General features: G+C 35.2%; 2 protein-coding genes across 2 annotated transcripts; both read right to left on the bottom strand.

Annotated features, from left to right (window-relative positions):
* Positions 1–303: 303 nt before the first annotated feature.
* On the bottom strand, positions 304–15,924 carry LOC128169160 (delta-like protein D). The gene is made up of 11 exons (XM_052835323.1): positions 15,760–15,924; positions 8,506–8,660; positions 7,919–8,051; positions 6,626–6,777; positions 5,954–6,090; positions 4,098–4,214; positions 3,389–3,862; positions 2,944–3,097; positions 2,643–2,832; positions 1,319–1,425; positions 304–1,168 (listed from the first exon to the last, which is right to left on the bottom strand). Exons 1-11 carry the CDS (start codon positions 15,802–15,804, stop codon positions 1,006–1,008), a joined length of 1,827 nt encoding a protein of 608 aa, XP_052691283.1. The 5' UTR covers positions 15,805–15,924; the 3' UTR covers positions 304–1,005.
* A 412-nt stretch (positions 15,925–16,336) lies between these two features.
* On the bottom strand, positions 16,337–20,688 carry LOC128169164 (3-beta-hydroxysteroid-Delta(8),Delta(7)-isomerase-like). The gene is made up of 3 exons (XM_052835326.1): positions 20,261–20,688; positions 18,790–18,826; positions 16,337–17,184 (listed from the first exon to the last, which is right to left on the bottom strand). Exons 1-3 carry the CDS (start codon positions 20,550–20,552, stop codon positions 16,842–16,844), a joined length of 672 nt encoding a protein of 223 aa, XP_052691286.1. The 5' UTR covers positions 20,553–20,688; the 3' UTR covers positions 16,337–16,841.
* Between the last annotated feature and the right edge of the window lie 549 nt (positions 20,689–21,237).

A 21,237-nucleotide genomic window follows, 5' to 3' on the forward strand; every position in this document is an offset into this window, starting at 1 on the left:
GCTCATTCTTTCTTTTTGGAAATTTTAGCAATAATAAAGACATTTTGCATGAACTTTTCTTCTTTTTATAGTTTAAGTCTCACAACTGCAACGGTGTGTGTGCACAACGTAAAAGGCTAATGGTCCAATGCTTGAATATGTTGACCTTAAGAAAAAATATATTTACAACTTTTATCTTTTTCACCTTAATGTCAAATGTGAACAGAATCTCAAGTTTTCTGTTTAATCGGTAAGCTCTACTCATCGCTCAATTCAAAAACGAAATATGAGTTATGTCTCTTAGATAAACACGAATGCTTTAAAAAAAACTGTTTTATTTGATATATGGTTTAAAGTACAAAACCTTTGGGAAAAAATGTGGATTCAATAATAAAAACATTCTTTAAGTATCATATTTACATTCATTCAATCTTTATCCAAGTAGTAGGTTGTTCACAAAGTCATGGCATAATCTTATCATACACACATATAAGTAAATGTAAAAATCAAGATAGTTTATCATTGTTCATACATTGTTATGAATATAATAAAGCAAATTTAAAGGCAGTTTTCACATAAAAGCATAAGTACTTTATCACCAATATTTTATTAGTAAATAAAACTGTCATTCAAAGCCTTGGTAATCTTACATTCTAAAAACTGTTAACAAGCAAACTAAAAATAGAAATATGTTATGTTAAAATATAAATGAAATATTCTACATAAATGGCACTGTCTTGTAACAAATATATATAATCAACAAGTGTACATAGTTCTAATACATCTAATCTATTATAAGCCTTTTAAAAGCGTATCAAATTCAAATCTCTTCTAAATCTCGTTTGCTCACACATTGACGTCAGTGTGGAATTACGTCAAAAATGGCACATAGCTTTAGAAGCACACGAACGTAGCAGGATAACCACCTTCATTTGGCACAGTTTTATGAGCCATTTGTTGGCCTGCATACTACGGGATAAAAATGGCTAATATTTATTGAGACATATGGTGCCATTATTTTGTGACTCATGGCATCGCCTTAAAATTAACTTTACTGTTGTTGTCTTTTTTCTGTTGGTTCATTTCAAAATACAGGGAATTCTCAAAGGATTGCGCATTTTGGGATTCTGTTACACCGGTGCTGCTGGTTCTAGCTACATTGGCTTTGTTTTCTAATTCCTCTAAAGATCTACAATACAAATCAATTTTTCTTAATCAACATGTCTCCTTAACGATTAATCCATGTAAGTCAAAAGAACAACAAAATAAAAATTGTTGCCAGCTTTGTTTACTCATCCAAAGAACTTTTCAGTCAGTTAAATGAAAGAAGACAACTCACTTTTTTCGCCTTATGATGATGAAGAACGTTATAAACATGACGAGAGCGACGATGGCCAGGACAATCAGTAGGACGACGAACCAGTACTGGTGGATCCAACCGTCATGCTGCAACCAAACAAAACACAGTCATATAAAAACAACCAAACAAAACACAGTCATATAAAAAACAACCAAACAAAACACAGTCATATCAAAAACAACCAAACAAAATACAGTCATATCAAAAACAACCAAACAAAACACAGTCTTATCAAAACCAACCAAACAAAACACAGTCATATAAAAACAACCAAACAAAACACAGTCATATAAAAAACAACCAAACAAAACACAGTCTTATCAAAACCAACCAAACAAAACACAGTCATATCAAAAACAACCAAACAAAACACAGTCTTATCAAAAACAACCAAACAAAACAGTCATATCAAAAACAACCAAACAAAACACAGTCATATCAAAAACAACCAAACAAAATACAATCATATCAACATCAACCAAACAAAACACAGTCATATCAAAAACAACCAAACAAAACACAGTCATATCAACAGCAACCAAACAAAACACAGTCATATAAAAAACAACCAAACAAAACACAGTCATATAAAAAACAACCAAACAAAACACAGTCTTATCAAAACCAACCAAACAAAACACAGTCATATCAAAAACAACAAAACAAAACACAGTCATATCAACATCAACCAAACAAAACACAGTCATATCAAAAACAACAAAACAAAACACAGTCATATCAAAAACAACAAAACAAAACACAGTCATATCAACATCAACCAAACAAAACACAGTCATTCCAACAGCAACCAAAAATCAGTCACTCTAGGAGCAACAACAAAAAAGAACAGTCATAAAAACAGCAACCAAACAAAAAAGTCATATCAACAGCATCCAAACAAAACACAGTCAAAACAACAGGCTAACCGTACATGTACACTGAGTTTAAATCATCTCACTCAAAAGAACTTATGTTATAGGTACACATATCTCAACTCTCTTTGTTTAAATCATGTAACAACACAAGGCTTACGTTATTTGTCGACCTATCTTAATTTTCCTTTCTAAACTAACGCTACGCCACGCAGCTTATATGTTAGTCGAAAACATATTTTGTTTGCTCACTTTGGGCTCATGTTTGCATCTAAAGATACAATTTAGGAACATACTTGCTAATGTTTCTCCATATGTAGCAACATAATATTTCTATTTCCAATAAACACGTAAGTAGATATTGCAAACATCCTGGCGTGTTATACTGTGTAAAGGAATGGTATACTAGGGTGCAGTCAATGACCATGTACCTGTATTTGGTCCTGGGCGGCGTTGGAGGGAAGCGAGGAGTGGGAATGTTTATCTGGGAGATCCCGGGGGATGGGCAGTAAGTGGTCCACCATCACAGCGTGGGAGTCGGACAGCACGCGCTGGATCTCTGCTATACTGAACGGCTTACCGTCCGCAGTGCCTCGAAAACCAATCTCAGTTAGGATTTCCCTGGAAGAAAATGCAAAACAAACATCAAAGAATAATTACAAGACACAAACTATCACCTCATAAATCAGGTGTAAAAACAACACCAAAAGATGATTTAAATAGCTTGTGTACCCTTCTTGGGTTTTGTACACCTCTTTCTCCATTTCCAGATATAATTCGCCCTTTATTGGCGTGAAATCGTGAATTATTTTCATCAATGCTTTTCGTATAGCCTCCTCATTTCGACTGTCTACCTTCCCTCTCAGAATCACTGTAGCCTTTGGAGCTGCAAAGATCGAAAAACATGATTATGTATTATTAAGAATTTTACATACCTGGCTATTACAGTGGAGTCAGTCGATTATTAGTACTTATTTGTGGTTCTATATATGAAATACATACTGTCAGGGACATTTGCTGTCAATGGAATTCTTATTCTAAATACCAACTGAGGTCAAATGTTTATTTTTTGCACTTATTACAAACTAGATTGGTGGTTATCTGACAATGAATCAGTGATTGGACTATTGTGGTGGAGGGTACACGGACGGTTATTTTGGTTTTTTATGGTACTTACCTATGGTAGTCGATGGTATGATGGCAATGGTGGTAGTTTCTATTGTAGTTATGTTAGAATCACTTGTTTCATTTATAGGCACTTCAATCAAAGTTTCGCAATGCTTTCCTGTAAAGTTGACAGGACAGTCACAGAAATACCACTCCTCCTTCAGATTTTCTTGCACACAACTCCCCCCATTTAAACAAATGTCTTCCTGTAGTACACATGTACTGACATTCTCACAGTGTTCCCCCTGTGAATCAAACGGACACTCACAGACGTACCCCACATTCTTGGTGTACACACATGTCCCGTTCCTTAAGCACGGGTTAAATTCACAAGGGTTGTGTTCTTCCTCGCAGGTCTCTCCTTTCCAGCCAATATCACAGATACAATTTAGTGTATTGTCTGAAACATTAACAATGCAGCTTCCATTGTTCTTACAGAAGCCATCGTAACACTCTACGGGAATCGGCTCTGTACAGTTCTCTCCTAGAAAACAACAGAACAAAGGATCAACTCCGAAAACCTGTTCATGCACCGGGGACGTGTCATTCATATATGACCGATATATTTATATAGTACATGTACTTTTATTTCCAACATATGAATCATTTTAGCATTGTTATGTATTTTCCATTGTCTTAACAACTGTGTGAATTTATTTAAGGAGACGATCTCTCAGAACATAGAATTTAAGATGTCAAAGGAGCATTTAAGTTGTTACCTTGAAAGCCTTTTTTGCATTCACAGATCTCTCCATTTGAACTGTTTGTACAAGTCTGATTGGCTCCACATACTTCACTGCCGCATAGGTTCTTGTCGCAGTTTATACCAGACCATCCTAAAGAGAAGTGATGATTTATTTGAGGGTACTTGTATGATTTAAACAAGTTTTAATCTAAACAAATTTACTGTCATAAATGACAAAGAGCTTCGTAATTTTATTGATACTTCTTTATATGAAGCATTTCAATGTATCAAAGATTCGTTCCACTGCGAGCAAACAGTTTTGATAATGATAGAAATAAACGAATTGAAGTATAGAATAGCTTAAAAAACACAATATATTTTGTTTTAGATGTGGCCTCGGGTGAAGAAACACATAATGTAAGTCGTTCTCACCATTAGGACAGACTTTCTGACAGTGTACAGTGTATATTGTATGGATGACGGGTTCTCACCATCAAGACAGACTTTCTGACAGTGTACAGTGTATATTGTAAGGATGACGGGTTCTCATCATCAAGACAGACTTTCTGACAGTGTACAGTGTATTTTGTACCATCAAGACAGACTTTCTGACAGTGTAGAGTGTATTTTGTAAGAATGACGTATCCTCACAATCAAGACATACTTTCTTACAGTGTACAGTTTATATTGTAAGAATGACGGGTTCTCACCATTAAGACAGACTTTCTGACAGTGTACAGTGTATATTGTAAGAATGACGTATTCTCACCATCAAGACAGACTTTCTGTCAGTGTACAGTGTATATTGTAAGAATGACGGGTTCTCACCATCAAGACAGACTTTCTGACAATGTACAGTGTATATTGTAAGGATGACGGGTTCTCAACATCAAGACAGACTATCTGACAGTGTACAGTGTATATTGTAAGAATGACGGGTTCTCACCATCAAGACAGACTTTCTGACAATGTACAGTGTATATTGTAAGAATGACGGGTTCTCACCATCAAGACAGACTTTCTGACAATGTACAGTGTATATTGTAAGGATGACGGGTTCTCACCATCAAGACAGACTTTCTGTCAGTGTACAGTGTATATTGTAAGAATGACGGGTTCTCAACATCAAGACAGACTTTCTGACAGTGTACAGTGTATATTGTAAGAATTACGTATCCTTACCATCAAGACAGACTTTCTGTCAGTGTACAGTGTATATTGTAAGAATGACGGGTTCTCACCATCAAGACAGACTTTCTGACAGTGTACAGTGTACATTGTAAGAATTACGTATCCTTACCATCAAGACAGACTTTCTGTCAGTGTACAGTGTATATTGTAAGAATGACGGGTTCTCACCATCAAGACAGACTTTCTGTCAGTGTACAGTGTATATTGTAAGAATGACGGGTTCTCACCATCAAGACAGACTTTCTGACAGTGTGCAGTGTATATTGTAAGGATGACGAGTTCTCACCATCAAGACTGACTTTCTAACAGTGTACATTGTATATTGTAAGAATGACGGGTTCTCACCATCAAGACAGACTTTCTGACAGTGTACAGTGTATATTGTAAGAATGACGGGTTCTCACCATCACGACAGACTTTCTGACAGTGTACAGTGTATATTGTAAGAATGACGGGTTCTCACCATTAAGACAGACTTTCTGACAGTGTACAGTGTATATTGTAAGAATGACGGGTTCTCACTATTACGACAGACTTTCTGACAGTGTACAGTGTATATTGTAAGAATGACGGGTTCTCACCATTACGACAGACTTTCTGACAGTGTACAGTGTATATTGTAAGAATGACGGGTTCTCACCATTAAGACAGACTTTTTGACAATGTACAGTGTATATTGTAAGAATGACGGGTTCTCACCATCAAGACAGACTTTTTGACCGGATTTTGAGTCACAGGTGTAGTGTCCGGAAGTGTCGTCATGATCCACACACTTGACGTCACACGCTGGGCCGTAGAAGTTTTCCTGACAGTACACACTGGCTTTGTAATCAAGTCTGTATAGCAATGAAATACAGCAATTCTTATAAACATCTTTATCCCATTGGCGATGAATATTTAATGTTAGAATAAAAAGACATAAAACTGATATGGTTTACGTATGAAATTAATGAATAATCGGTAAAAATAAAATTTAACACAGGTGAACATTATTATTTTACAATCAAGTACGCTAAATCTGTTTCCAAGAACTGGAATCACATGAATATATGAATTTTAGCTGCCCTTCAAAAGCAAAAAATGTATTGCCCTTGTCCTGTTTTTAACAAAACATATTTCATAAAAAAAATAAGTTTTGATTTTTAAACAGTTATTTCGGGCATCATGAAATGAAGAGGATAAAAGATTGCCTTTCTGTCCTAAAACAAAAACATGGAAAATACCCTTGATAAGACAAATATACAAAAGGTGGAACTCTTTTAAACCAAGCATCCTTTTATGCAATAAAAAAAGTAATTTGCTTCTTTTATACATCTCAACTAAGTTTCCTTGCGGACGTGCAATGAATTCTGCGATAGATTACAAACTTACATTGACTTGGCCGTTGCCAGGCGGAAGCTTTGTTCACGTGACAACTTTTTACTTTTGGCTGCGGACAGCGTGAAGTTTCCGTACAGGAAGTCCACCTTGTCGTCTTGGTTGTCATCCACATCAAACACGTCCACCTTCAGCTGGGCCTTCTCCTGGGGTCAAAGGTCATCAACATGTAAATTCAATGATGCTTACCATAGGGTCAATCACCGACCGAGACCTAACAGCGTGTACGGTCACTTCAACTACATATTATATGGCCGTATTTGTTCATCATTTATTCAAAGTCTGTTGATTTTTTTAATTCAAGAAGTATTTTGTATATTGTACACAAGTATAATGAAGTTTACTTAAGAATATTAAACAACAGGCAACAGAAATTGTTGTTTTTTGTAAGTGTATAGCAAATAATCATTATTTAAAGCTATACACGCTATAATTTGCGTCAATTTTGAATGACAGTGAAAACGCATGTGTTTGTCTACTTATAAAAGTTATCCTTAATCTGTAAATTACAAGGGTGAATTCCATCTCATTACAAAGATATAGATTTTTAATTGTTTATTTTCCTGCCAGGAAAATATACCTTTTCATGAATATTGATGAAGGAAGAGCAAACCGACCTCATTGCGCATGTCCGCGGAGAACTAGGTGGTCGTTATTGTTTGCCTAATTAAATATCCAACTTGATTTTTAATATGCTTAACAGTTGTTAATTTGAAATACTTACATGTATAATGAGTAAAATACGCTTGCCATTCACGATACCCTTACTTCTGCATTAACACTTATAGGATCTATAAATAGCACATAGGGGAAAACCACAGGTCTACGTCATTTTTTTAAAGGAAGTATTCATATCTACTCACAGGCTTGTATTTTTTTCTTTTGTTTGTACTCGTATATCGGACAAATTTATGCTTTACTGAAAATATCCTTTCCTTTGTGAAATTATCACAGTTATGAAGATGTTGACCCTTCACCAGTTTTGGTATGATAGGCTAAATTTAGCTGTCGATATCACGTGATAGATTGATATTCACGAGGAGGCATTACAATAAATATTTTTTATTGTTTAATATTTGATATATTTGTTACGTGATCGAATTGAGCATTATAATTAACAGAATAAAGGTAACTTTTATTAGTAATCAAACACATACATTTTCCCCTTTATTCAAAATTGACGCAAATTATAGCGTGTATAGCTTTAATTTTTTAGTGCAAAATGATTTTGAGGACTGTATTTCAAGTGATATAGTAGAAACGTTGATAAACAGTTAAGCAACATACATCCCATATATCCAGGCTGAATATCATTGGATTTCTGACGCCACCAAATGAGTCACCGAAGATGTTAACGTTAGCGTTGTCGATTCCATTGGAGGACCGCCTCCCGATCAAACAACGATTCACGTTTCTATTTCTGAAATACAAAAATTTGTTTCTATGAAGTCCTTTCAGATAATAGAATTTAGTGGATGATTTTAACGACTTACTAATTTCTGCTTTCGGTAACAAGGATGATACCCATATGAGCAAATAAGCTCATTAAAGGTCTCTGTGCTATCGCTTGAATTCATTTATAACAACGTTAAATTTACGTTTCTGTTTCGTTTAAACACTTTTTATTCTGCGATCAAATCGACTGACTTTTTTTTTTCTTTTTAATGTCTGCTACAAATGAAAATGAGCTTAGTCTACTTTGTCTAAACTAAGTTTAATATATGGTCACATGAACTTACGTTTCTGCTTTATCTATTACATATGAACAATCTTTGTTTATGTTTTGTCCATAAACATAACAAATCTTTGGTGACATGGGCTTATGTTTCTATTTTGTCCACACAATTAACAAATCTATGGTCACATGGACTTACGTTTCTGCTTTGTCAACACATATCACAAATCTATGGTCACATTTGCTGAAGCAGAAAAGACCTCTACCGTCACAGCAGTGGCCATTTTCTCCCGTCCCTGCGTGGTTTATGTAACGAATGAATTTCAGCTCTAATATAGCTTTGTTCCACACAGTCTGAAAATAAACATTTTTTTTAAATCAATGCTTAATATAACTTTTTTGTTTTTAATTGTTTGTGTGTGAGTATTGTAAAAGGTTTGACATTAAATTCATCTCGATTTCTGGGAAGCATAGTTACGGTAATTGTTTCACGTACCGATATTTATGAAATTAGGGATTTAAGGCGTTATACAGTTGATTCGTAACATATGAAAATAAAATAATATAAAATTCACTATAGTAATTTTTAAGCTATAAACGAGTGGTGTATTTGAAATTAATATTTAATGAAATGATGATCAATCCATTACTGTAAAATGTATCTCTCAAATAATGATCGATTGTGTTATTACATTGTGTTATTACATTGTGTTATTACATTGAGTCTCGTTTGTTTTTAACACCGTGCTACAAATTTCCTTTATCTCTTCCTTGCTACAGTTTCGGTTTATTTTCACTTCAAACCATATAATGATACTTGAGGTGCACGAAAAAAATAGCACTTACCTATATAAAATACAGTTATAATTGTCAAAAAGAAAATGGGAGGGGGGGGGGGGGAAATTTGATTATTTTTTGTATTAAACAAACGCAATTATCTTAATATCGTATTGTTATTTGAAGACACAATTTCTTAAAACTTTTAAGTTCGACATAAAAAAAGGTCATGGATGATTGCCTTTATTTACGTAATTGACTGGCTACTTCGAGAGAATTTCTTGCAATATTGGTCAGCGTAGTAGATTTGGTGATGCGAAGAATTGCTGTCTATACTGTCTGGTCTGTGTAACTGATTTGGTGATGTGGAGAGTTGCTGTGTGGACTGTTTTGATATTGTTTCTGATTTGGTGATGTGGAGAGTTGCATTGTATACTGCCTGGGTAATGTTTCTGATTTGGTGATGTGGAGAGTTGCATTGTATACTGCCTGGGTATTGTTTCTGATTTGGTGATGTGGAGAGTTGCTGTCTATACGGTCTGGGTAATGTTTCTGATTTGGTGATGTGGAGAGTTGCTGTCTATACGGTCTGGGTATTGTTTCTGATTTGGTGATGTGGAGAGTTGCATTGTATACTGTATGGGTATTGTTTCTGATTTGGTGATGTGGAGAGTTGCATTGTATACTGTCTGGGTAATGTAACTGATTTGGTGATGTGGAGAGTTGCTGTCTATACGGTCTGGGTAATGTTTCTGATTTGGTGATGTGGAGAGTTGCATTGTAAACTGTCTGGGTAATGTAACTGATTTGGTGATGTGGAGAGTTGCTGTCTATACGGTCTGGGTAATGTAACTGATTTGGTGATGTGGAGAGTTGCTGTCTATACGGTCTGGGTAATGTTTCTGATTTGGTGATGTGGAGAGTTGCATTGTAAACTGTCTGGGTAATGTAACTGATTTGGTGATGTGGAGAGTTGCTGTCTATACGGTCTGGGTAATGTTTCTGATTTGGTGATGTGGAGAGTTGCTGTTTATACTGTCTGGGTATTGTTTCTGATTTGGTGATGTGGAGAGTTGCATTGTATACTGTATGGGTATTGTTTCTGATTTGGTGATGTGGAGAGTTGCATTGTAAACTGTCTGGGTAATGTAACTGATTTGGTGATGTGGAGAGTTGCTGTCTATACTGTCTGGGTATTGTTTCTGATTTGGTGATGTGGAGAGTTGCATTGTAAACTGTCTGGGTAATGTTTCTGATTTGGTGATGTGGAGAGTTGCTGTCTATACGGTCTGGGTAATGTTTCTGATTTGGTGATGTGGAGAGTTGCTGTTTATACTGTCTGGGTATTGTTTCTGATTTGGTGATGTGGAGAGTTGCTGTTTATACTGTCTGGGTATTGTTTCTGATTTGGTGATGTGGAGAGTTGCATTGTATACTGTATGGGTATTGTTTCTGATTTGGTGATGTGGAGAGTTGCATTGTAAACTGTCTGGGTAATGTAACTGATTTGGTGATGTGGAGAGTTGCTGTCTATACTGTCTGGGTATTGTTTCTGATTTGGTGATGTGGAGAGTTGCTGTCTATACTGTCTGGGTATTGTTTCTGATTTGGTGATGTGGAGAGTTGCTGTCTATACTGTCTGGGTATTGTTTCTGATTTGGTGATGTGGAGAGTTGCTGTCTATACTGTATGGTCTGTAAATACCTAACTTTATTTTATCAAAGAGAACTAAAGTAATTAAACTAATCACGCGTGGGAGGTAAAGCAACCATACGGATTTTTGTCGAATGCCTTTGAAGTATTTCACAACATTCTCTCATCTGATGCGTAAATTGTTTCTTATTATGGCTTAAAACTGTCAATTATTTTTTAGTTTAGTTTTTTTTAATTTGATTGACCTTTGTGATATATTATGGTTTGAAGTTCTCTTATATTTTATATGTTGAATCACTAATTTGGATGATAAGTCATATGACTGCACAATTTGATTGGCCGGTCATTCTGTGTTTTTAATCAAGCAATGTGATTGAATACTTCTTGTGAGCCAGATACAACGCACTAGATATACCTCTCATGTGATGCATAGAAAATTTAAGATGTTAGCGGCTGCGGGTTGAAGAAGGAAGTAACTTTTAAGAAGGTAGTATAATACAATTTATGTCAAAAGGAAAATACCTAATACCATGTAAAATACAAGGTGTTGAATTGCACCATAACCCGAAAGTCCAGCGTAAAAAATTGCAACGCAACATTAAGTAATAAAGTCAGAGATAACTCAAAAATTCACTACACAGAACAGAAAAAATAGGACAGAGAATCTTAATTATGATGTGATTACTCAATCCTATAAAGACAAATTACGACAATACGTTAATATTGGGATACCTTAACCAAAGCAAATATCAATGTATTTTCGACTTGATTTGGGCGATTTGGGAATTAATTATAAAATATTAAAGCATAGTAAAATCTTTATACGTTCATTAATAAATAATGACTTTTACACGTATTAATTTTCCTTTGTTTACAAGGATTCATAAACATATTCAGAATGTTTCAGACACATCCATTATGTTTATTAAGACGAAGTAACAGGGACAAACTCTTAATTTAAGCAAATGAAATACAGTTTAAACCTTCTGCTCCCGCTATGAATATTTACAGGCCACAAAAAATTCAACTCAATTACAAAGAGGTTTTATCTTGCATCTATTACTTCAATTTGTAAAAGAAATAAAAACATCACGTGGAACATTTACATGTTTATGCTTTGTTTTGCGCATTGCGTTTTTAGCATCACGGAAGTTAATTATATTTTTAGAATATTTTTAATTAAGTGCATATTATGGCTACTGATTGAGAGACTTTCAATCAAAGTTCAAGGGATCAAATAATAATCAGGTGGTACTCGATTGAAAATTTTTGTTAACAATAAAATCAAGAAAGGGTTACTCACTGCACACTGTTACTTTAACTTTATATAATGTATCAACATCTGAAGCTTGGATGGATGGATGTATGAATGTATGAATGAATGAATGAATGAATGAATGAATGAATGAATGAATGAATGAATGAATGAATGAATGGATGGATGGATGGATGGATGGATGGATGGATGGATGGATGGATGGATGGATGGATGGATGGAGAGATGGTGACTCAGTGATCATTACAAAATTAAGAAGAGAACTTAACAATAAGCTTAAAGCAAGATAACGTTCGTAACATTGTGAACTTTCTTGTTTTGTTTTCTGCTTTATTTGCTCTTCTGGATATTGTGAAATTGTCCCCGTTTCTGTTGCCTTACATGTATTTCCTGTTCACGTTTGTTTCGACAGCTAACACGCTACTTTTGCCACAGTGTATAGACTGAGGGTTACTGTGTTACATCTGCATCATCACGTTAGATTAATGCTGTTTTAAATTCTCCATGCTAGACAATTTGAGAGTTATCTTATTGTACATGAATTTGGTGTATTGGATAGCTTTGGGACGCTCCGTTACATTTGGATAAGTTTGAGCGATCCTTTGTAGGTTGTTTGGACAGATTCAGAGAACCCCCGTTTTGTTTACGTTATTGAACAGTTCGAGTTACCCTGATATATACATGTAAGTCATTGTTTTGTACTTAGTGGTCTTTTTATAGGTTTGCATCATTGGAAAGATCTAAACCAATGAATCTCGTCTATTAGTGACTTATACGGATCTTAGATACATAAATGTCATCAGTAAAACTTCTGTAATATGTCAAACTTGCTTCATGTATATTCAGCCCCTAGGAATTGTTTTTTTCAAATTTCGTTTTTTCCTCAACAACATTATTACCGCGATCAATCAATCAATCCCGCATTCGTAGCTCTACGCACTTGACACAATTTTAATTGTTAACACTACATATTCATACATTTCTTCATCCTGTATATGGAGTACTTTTTAGCGTACATGTCTGACCCTCTCTATTCTGAGGACCGTTCTCAGATCGTATTCATCGAACTCCTGTACAGATGTGTATTGACAGAAAGGGACATGATAAAGTAGGTCAGTTGACCACACTGACCACAATGTAACCTACTGACGGGCTATTGGATGGTAATATACCATGGAATGATATTCTAACGTATCATGTATGGCTGTTAACAAGTCAAATATGGTATTAACATTACAACATCCCAAAGATTTGCACTTGAATTAAAAGCATGTTAAATTATTACATCACAGAATGTGCATCATGTTCATGTAATTAAAGAAGTTTCCATAAAAATAAATCATCCAAAGGTTAGTGATTACTTCACTTCCTGTCCAGATTTGTTGTGAAGCAGTAGGAGTGGAACAGGAGTTTTATTTCAAAGTTTGTTATACAGAAATGTAGCATTAAATCATGATTTTTTTAAGTATACAGTCTCATAACTGCAACGGTGTGTCATACAAATTGAGTAACGCGCGTTAGCGCGTTATAAAAATTTGTATGCACACATCGCTGCAGTTATGAGACTGTATACTTCATAAAATCATGATTTAATGCTTATATTTACATTTTCTTAACTTCACGCTTTGTCTGCAAATGTGATTTTTACCTTATCCTAAGGGTAGATTCATATAAATGGAAGACCCACAGTAACAGCCACAAGCGTGAACTTTGGTTTTCGCTTGTGACGTTGCAGTTTACAGCGTTCAACGTTTGTGATGTCATAATAAAACTCGTCATTTTAACCTTTGAGTACCCTGTGTGCATTACAATGTTATAACAGTCGTAACTTTCAACACACTTTACGAGCAAAAAATATGTGGAATGTTAATATTTCGTTGTAAATTATCATAATTATAAACATTGTAAATACATTAACATAAGTCTATGTAGATCTTGAACCTAGACCTAGGATGAATACGACTTAATCAAAGCCCTGAATGTCATCAGAAGACTTTTTGTAATATTGAGTTATAAGGTATTATGTATGTCAGTAATAACAAGCATTCTGAGAGTATTTCATAAGCAATACACGTCCCCTACCGGTTTGTAGAAATTTGTGAAAACAATGCACTGTTATGCAGAATATCATTCTTACCGTCTTCTGTACCCCGAATCAACAGACCCTGTCGAATAAATTAACAACACAATGCTTGAAACTATTTTATAAAACTTATTTGTTTGTTAGAAACAACAAGCATTCTGAGAGTATTGCATAAGCAATACACGTCCCCTACCGGTTTGTAGAAATTTGTGAAAACAATGCACTGTTATGCAAAATATCATTCTTACCGTCTTCTGTACCCCGATTCAACAGACCAACCCGATAACGAACCCGATTGTAATTATACAAAACCTGTCGATTAAATTAACAACACAGTGCTTGAAACTATTTTATAGAATTTATTTGTTTGTTAAAAACAATAAAAGGGATGGTCCAAGTAATGCACAATATTATTACTGACTACATACTTTCCTCGTTTATTCAATACACACCGAACCCGATACCGAATCCGAACATTAAAAAATTGGAATATAAAAAATTAATTTTCTCGAAAATATGTCAACCACACGCTACAAAAATGTAAACTTGATCTGTAGTTTGACATTTTGAAGCTGTTCAGCAAATTTCATGTCATTCCTCAAACGCATATAGAAAAAAAGCGTGGAAAACTGAAGTGGGACAGACAGACGGACGGACGGACAGACGGATGGACGGACAAACGGATCGACGGACGCAGAGGAAAGCTAAAATCCCCTCCGGTGAAACCGGTAGGGGACTAATAATGTGAAATTCCTTCATTCAGACTGCAAATAAAATTCCTTATACAAATATATAGCTGACCACTAAAAAAGTTACGTATTTTTCTTGTTCATCGACACTGATTAGCATGCAATTTTCAAAAAGATGAGATTTCTGCTACGATAATCGTCGCTTATATATTTTTGAAGTCTTGATCATTTGGGATGTATAAATTCCATATTGACATATTCATATGCGAATAAAACACCGTTAGTCCAATTCTTGTGTGTAAGTATGTAAACTGAGCAGGAAATGGTCTGTGTGACAATCGTATGTGGATTAATGAACCAGGCTTTATTCTAATCAACTCTCCGTGTAAACCAACGACCTGAGGTAATCTTGAGCCATTCCAGGACCGTATAAATCAAGGAAATTTTGTATATTGTAATTAATCAGGATGGTGTAAATCCAGGAAACTGTTTATATTAATCAGGGTCGCGTGATCACAAACATACGAAGTACCATTCGTCATTATCAATATCATTTCTGAAGGATAAAAAATGAGAAGGAAGACAAAGAGACAGATGCAGGTATCGTGCAGAGGTCGTTCAAGCGTGTTCATGCGTTAACTACATGTAATACAGCATTTGTAGGCAGCGCAAAGAGCAGCGGGCTAAATGGGCTCACTTGTTGAATACTCATGTGTGTTATAAATTAACAAAACGCCAAAACATACATAAAAAATTAAATTCTGAACACAAATTTTCTTTTACATCGTTTTTACTATGCTCCAGAAAAAATAACCAATAAATCAACTATTCGCTACATAATTATCTTTGGTTTAAACCGACTTTTTCTCAATACCAAGAGATGGAAAGAGATCTCCAACCCTTTGAAACTTAACATCATATCCCCGTTTCTTTTCACAAAACAATACAAAAATAATATGTAGTAGTTGTACCTACCGGCGCCACAGCAGAGAGAATTAATCCTAAAAGAACAAGATCCATGTTGTTTGTGAGGGACCAGAATACGAAGGAAGGAGGGGGAGGGGAGGGGCTAGTCCATCACAGTCCTGTGTGTAGTGAATGCGATGAAAAAGTGTGTACTGCCGGCCCGTGTGTCACACGGAAACTTGACAGGAGGCCATAAAGACACACAGCCCCCGGCACAATTATGACGTCAACTCGTTAATCATTACCGCGGAACGTTTTTATTTTGGTGTAAGCTTCTGTTGAATAATCAATTTTAATGTTTTTAATTAACGCGTCACTAATATTTAATCGTCATCCGCTGTTTTCTCTGGCCATTTGATGCAACGGCCAGTCCCCTTGTCTGACTCATCAGTTGTCACATATACTTTGTGAAATGATATCAGAATATTATCAACAATTTTTAAAAACTCTTCAAATTCCACTATAATTAGCCAGTGCGATAGTTTTAATTAATTCCTTACCTAAAATTTGCATAAATAAAAGGATGGAGATTGTGTTATGTCGGAAATATATATTTGTATGTTATAAAATACGCAAAATGAATCAATTCAATTTAGAATTTTTTATTTACATAGGTGACATTTAGTGCTATAACACAATGTATCAACAATATAATAATTTGTAACACTTCTTTAATCACGATTAAGTACATGTACTGCAGCGTACAATTTCACAATAAACATATTTTTAAATGTGCAGCAATGTTTCTGGTTTCTTTGACAAAGATTTTATTCATTTATTTTATTTTATTGCTTGGAATCGTACATATTTTTTTTCTTAAATTCTACAAACAAATGAAGACTTATAACATTTTTTTTCGAAATCCTCCGACTAAAATGCCATTACTTAAATTGAGAGGTATATTCACGTGCAAAACAATTAAATGTATCAGGGTTTCGTTTCAAAATATAAATAATATTGCAAACATCAAATTACCGGTAAACTCTCTCTCTCTCTCTCTCTCTCTCTCTCTCTCTCTCTCTCTCTCTCTCTCTCTCTCTCTCTCTCTCAAAATTTTAAAAATACAATGGTTTTGATGAATCACACTTCATTTATTTTTTCTTTTTAGTTTTGTGTAAATCTCCAGATGGACTCGCCGATAGGGCTACATAGGCTTGTATTATCAATATCAATGGTACAAATATCCAAAATAAATTCAGGAATACAAAATAAAACCAGAACGTGAGTGGGTGCCCGTACTCCCCGTGTACAAAGCCTTCCTTCCACTCTATACACATATAGAGCGTGTCTCCGTAAAGCTGACAAAGGGAGACAATCAGCTGTAGGGGGTATCGATGACGACTTCCGGTCAGGTGAGCAATGGCCGCCGCAAAGCTGAGAGGACCGTCTACCACGGCTGTAATGGTTTCCATGCAGACCGTGAATGAGTCAGACCTGTTGTCAAAACATAGATAAAAGTTAATTATAACTATAGGAGACGTCACTTAAAAGGATGCATGTCGAAGGTCATACACAACAGGATGATTCAAAACATGCACGATCAACTTCGAAATAAACTCAGTTCAGAATATCCTTATAATCTGCCTTCGAGTTATGGGACTTAAGATAAACGAATTGTAGGAGGTTTAAGCTTTGTTAATATTTTTTCTTTGAAAAATTGCTTTACATTCCAAATTCAAAATTTTTAAAAAAAATATGTCAGCATTCAGCCTCATTGTTTAGATTTTATGTCAATTGTCTATTTGAATAAAGCTTAAGGTTCACTCAAAACTTGTTATTTTCTATAGCCTGTGTGTTGGTTTGTTAAATCGAATTCAATATACTCAGGTACTGATTAACCCAGCCCCCCCCCCTCTTTTCGGAAAGTCATTAAATAAAATTGAGCAATTATATCAAAAGCTATCGAATCTTATTGACCTTATTTCGTAATCATTATGTATTGTAAAACTGAACATTATCAAAAGTTAACGATTTTCTTGAAGTAAACATTGAATGTGCTCTGGTTTCCTCTGGTCCAAATCTGTGTATCAAACACTAACTGGCATTAACTCTGGTTTATATCTAAAGCTTAGTTAAGTTTGTTTGGCGTAAGTCGTTGAGAGGCTTTGTCGGTACCAATGTGTCTTGAACCGACCAAATGTTGGATCTTGGTCAGATGGCAGGGGATAGCTTTTTTTTTTGTGATCTAATTTTCAGGGGATTTTTAAATTTGCTGAAATTGGTTTTGATGCAGGGGACACATGGTCCTGACTCTTGGGATTTTTTTAACATTTCAGAATAAAACAAATACAACTCATATAATAGCACTATATAGAATAGCCAGGGACGGTCTCAAAAATTTATGACAAATTGCCCTTTTTCACAGTTTCATGGGTCCAGCACCAATTAATGGGGGAGGGGGTGTCAATCACCTTCTTTTCGAGTGACATTTCGTGTTCTGAACCCATCCCACTTTTCAAGCATAAAACTGAAAGTAAAAATGTTGGCCTTAGTTTCGCATTTTCATTCCATATCTGATGAAAAGTGATACCAGTACTAAAATGTCATATATCAATGAAATGAAAATGAGCTCCTCTATCCACAAAATGATTGCAATAAATATTCTGACAACTTATACCTCTCAAATAACCAGCCAAACCCCAGGTTCTCGCTTTATTTCAAAGTAATTTAGACGACGTGTGATATCGAAAGCTTAGATGTTCTAAAAAGTCTTAACTTGGATATTGTCTTATTGAAAATACAACTTCGTGAGATATCGAGCGCTAAAACTAAAACTAAAATCGCTGTTTACAAAACTAATCGACTGTTTATAAATGCGCTCACGTCAGAGATCAACGGTTGTAAATGTGAAATATCGTCAGTTATAAATGTAAATTGACGTAAAATATCGAGTTTTTACAAATACACTCACGTGAAATATCGCTTTTGCTAATTAGATACATGAGAAATCAACTGTTTAAAGTATACTTCTTTCAGATATCAACTGTTCACAAATATATAAATATAGTTTAGATATCGACATTTCACAAATGAACTTACGTCAGATATCGACTGTCTCCTCGCCCGTATTCCTTCCCTGTCAAGTAAAAATATTCAACATATTCAATTGATCAAGCGTTCTCTACATTCAGTTTGCAGTTAGGGTTACATGTAACATGTGATTATTAAAGAACTATGAAATATCTTTTTTTTTTTCACACAGAAATAGGGCACTCTGGTCAACTCGTATGCTTAAATGTTCGTTTTGGAAGGATGGCATTACTATTATTTTTATCATATGCGTTATGATTTGATTACTCCAAAATATTGTAACAATCTGAACATCTGCTGTCGTGTTAATTATGTACTTGCATTTGAAGCACCCAGGAAAGCAAAAAAAAAATTAACTTTGACTTAAATATTACTTTTATATTCACTATGTTATGTTCAACTTCATATTGTATCAAAATCATCATTAAACAATATTTCAAACTATAAATATTTTGGTTTGATTCGTTCATATAATCAATTTCCGCGCCAAATTTTAGCAATATTTTCAGGAAAATTGTTATTTCTGTTTGGGGCCCCATAATAAAAAAAGGAAATGGCATGTGACATGGGTCACAAATAAAATAAACATTTTTGGTCCCCACCTTTATATCTTAATTGTTTTTGGATGATTGACAACCTCCTTAAATCAGTACGAGCATCCTCAAAGCTACATTTACATATAAATAATATAAAATCATAAGTCTTAGTTTTAGCGAAAAAAACAAGCTAAGTGAGAAGGTTCCTAGGTAAACCCTTCCTGTACCTACATGCTAGAGGTCGCATTGTTCCCCTCGGTGTTAAGGCTTTTTTACAATCAAAATCAATAATCACAGTTTTACAAGGTTGCCTAAAAAAATGATTCCTGGTCAAATCATAAGATCTGTTACATAACTGTTTGATTTAGAATATTAATAATTTTAAGAAGAGCTTGCACTTTGTGTAGTTGTGTCAAACAGCAATGTGACGTAGGCCTGTTTATTTCATTGCTAGCCACTCAGCCATTATCAACAAGATTTGTCTGTGTTTTGAGCTAAGACTACGCAATCGATGCATATTTCGCTTGAAACCGCGTCATTTTTAATTTGTTTTGACGCAAGGAATAGATAACTACTTCCTACTGAAATTCCAAGGTCTTGTTGAAATGGTTCTGGTGGAAACAAATATAAGTGATACATCAGCATATTAAATTCTAAAAACTCGGCCTGCAAATGTAAACATTAACAATGTGACATTTTGACTGGGACCGTTCAACCGTTTTAACGACAAACTAAATGTTATACCATGTGATATATACATGTATAACAAACAGCGGCCTATAACAGTTCTAATGTACAAAAAGCTTTGTATTTTCATTAAAAAAAATAATTACTGTCGTCTGTGCATATGTGTATTACGGTGTAGAGTTCAAAATCTAGTTCAAACGAGAGAGAGAGAGAGAGAGAGAGAGAGAGAGAGAGAGAGAGAGAGAGCTTAAGCTTACACATTTCGGCTAAGTAGGATCCGCCCCCGATGATCGTTTCATGGTTTGCGGCGAAGTAACCCTCCAGTACAGAGTGAATAAATCCACACACCACGAACCAACATATAACAACGCGATCCGCTCCTCGCTTGTTAAACCGCCCCGCTAGGATCCACGTGCTGATCAGCGCTATAGCGACCAGGCCGAAAAACAGTCCCAGGAGCTCTGTGAGTGGGACACGGTTAGGCCTGTACCCTGGGAGGGAGAGGTTCCGCGGGTAGTAGGGGTGGGGGGTCACCTGTCCCTCCGGCATGCTATTGTCTGTTGGTAGCCGCCAGTCACAGTTCACTGTCGTCAAGGATCGCTGACTCTAACAAAACCTTTATTTACGTTTACCCGAGAGCCATGCATGAGTACACACAAGGAGCTCTCCGAGTTGTCGGTCCTAGACACTCCAAGTGTTGTTGTTTCGGATTCGGAAATCGATAGAAATATAATGGCGCAGAATTCTATTTTCATTGTTATAAGTTTTTATGAAATGACAATCATAGTTAGACGCGCAGTACAGTTACCTGTGTTATAGGGGAGTCCAAAACAAACATAAAATCATTCTAATTTGTAACAATAAAAGACTTTAAAGAGATTGACATATCTTACAATATCTTAAAGTTCTAGCTGGGACATATTATGTGTACAGTCGTTTTACCGGTAACGAAAATTTGCCAGTATCGAATAAGTTTTCTAAAAATTATTTGTGAAAAACGAAGTTAAGGTTTTAAAAAATCCAAGCTAGGTAATTATAATACAGAAATAAATATTCTCTCAGTGTGTGGAGTTGTTTGACATTTGCACGATTATTTACCGTATTATTTACAAATTAAAAAGGTGACCCAGATATGAACTGCCGGAAGTGCAAGGCAGAAAAAACGAAAGTGTGAAAACAGTTAAACCTAACTATGAAAATAAGTTTGTTCTTGAACCCTTTTTAGTGGATAATT

Source organism: Crassostrea angulata, unplaced genomic scaffold (genome assembly GCF_025612915.1).
Source record: "Crassostrea angulata isolate pt1a10 unplaced genomic scaffold, ASM2561291v2 HiC_scaffold_102, whole genome shotgun sequence".
Taxonomy (NCBI): Eukaryota; Metazoa; Mollusca; class Bivalvia; order Ostreida; family Ostreidae; genus Magallana; species Magallana angulata.

Excerpts from the sequence above, each read along its gene's own strand:
- LOC128169160 (XM_052835323.1), bottom strand. The coding sequence starts at position 15,804 with ATGGATCTTGTTCTTTTAGGATTAATTCTCTCTGCTGTGGCGCCG. Across the intron at positions 6,091-6,625 it reads CTGGCAACGGCCAAGTCAAT|ACTTGATTACAAAGCCAGTG; the intron begins GTAAGTTTGTAA and ends ATTGCTATACAG. Across the intron at positions 3,863-4,097 it reads ATGCAAAAAAGGCTTTCAAG|GAGAGAACTGTACAGAGCCG; the intron begins GTAACAACTTAA and ends GTTGTTTTCTAG.
- LOC128169164 (XM_052835326.1), bottom strand. The coding sequence starts at position 20,552 with ATGCCGGAGGGACAGGTGACCCCCCACCCCTACTACCCGCGGAACCTC. Across the intron at positions 18,827-20,260 it reads ATCCTACTTAGCCGAAATGT|GGAAGGAATACGGGCGAGGA; the intron begins GTAAGCTTAAGC and ends TTTACTTGACAG. Across the intron at positions 17,185-18,789 it reads GGAGACAGTCGATATCTGAC|GTCTGACTCATTCACGGTCT; the intron begins GTAAGTTCATTT and ends TTTTGACAACAG.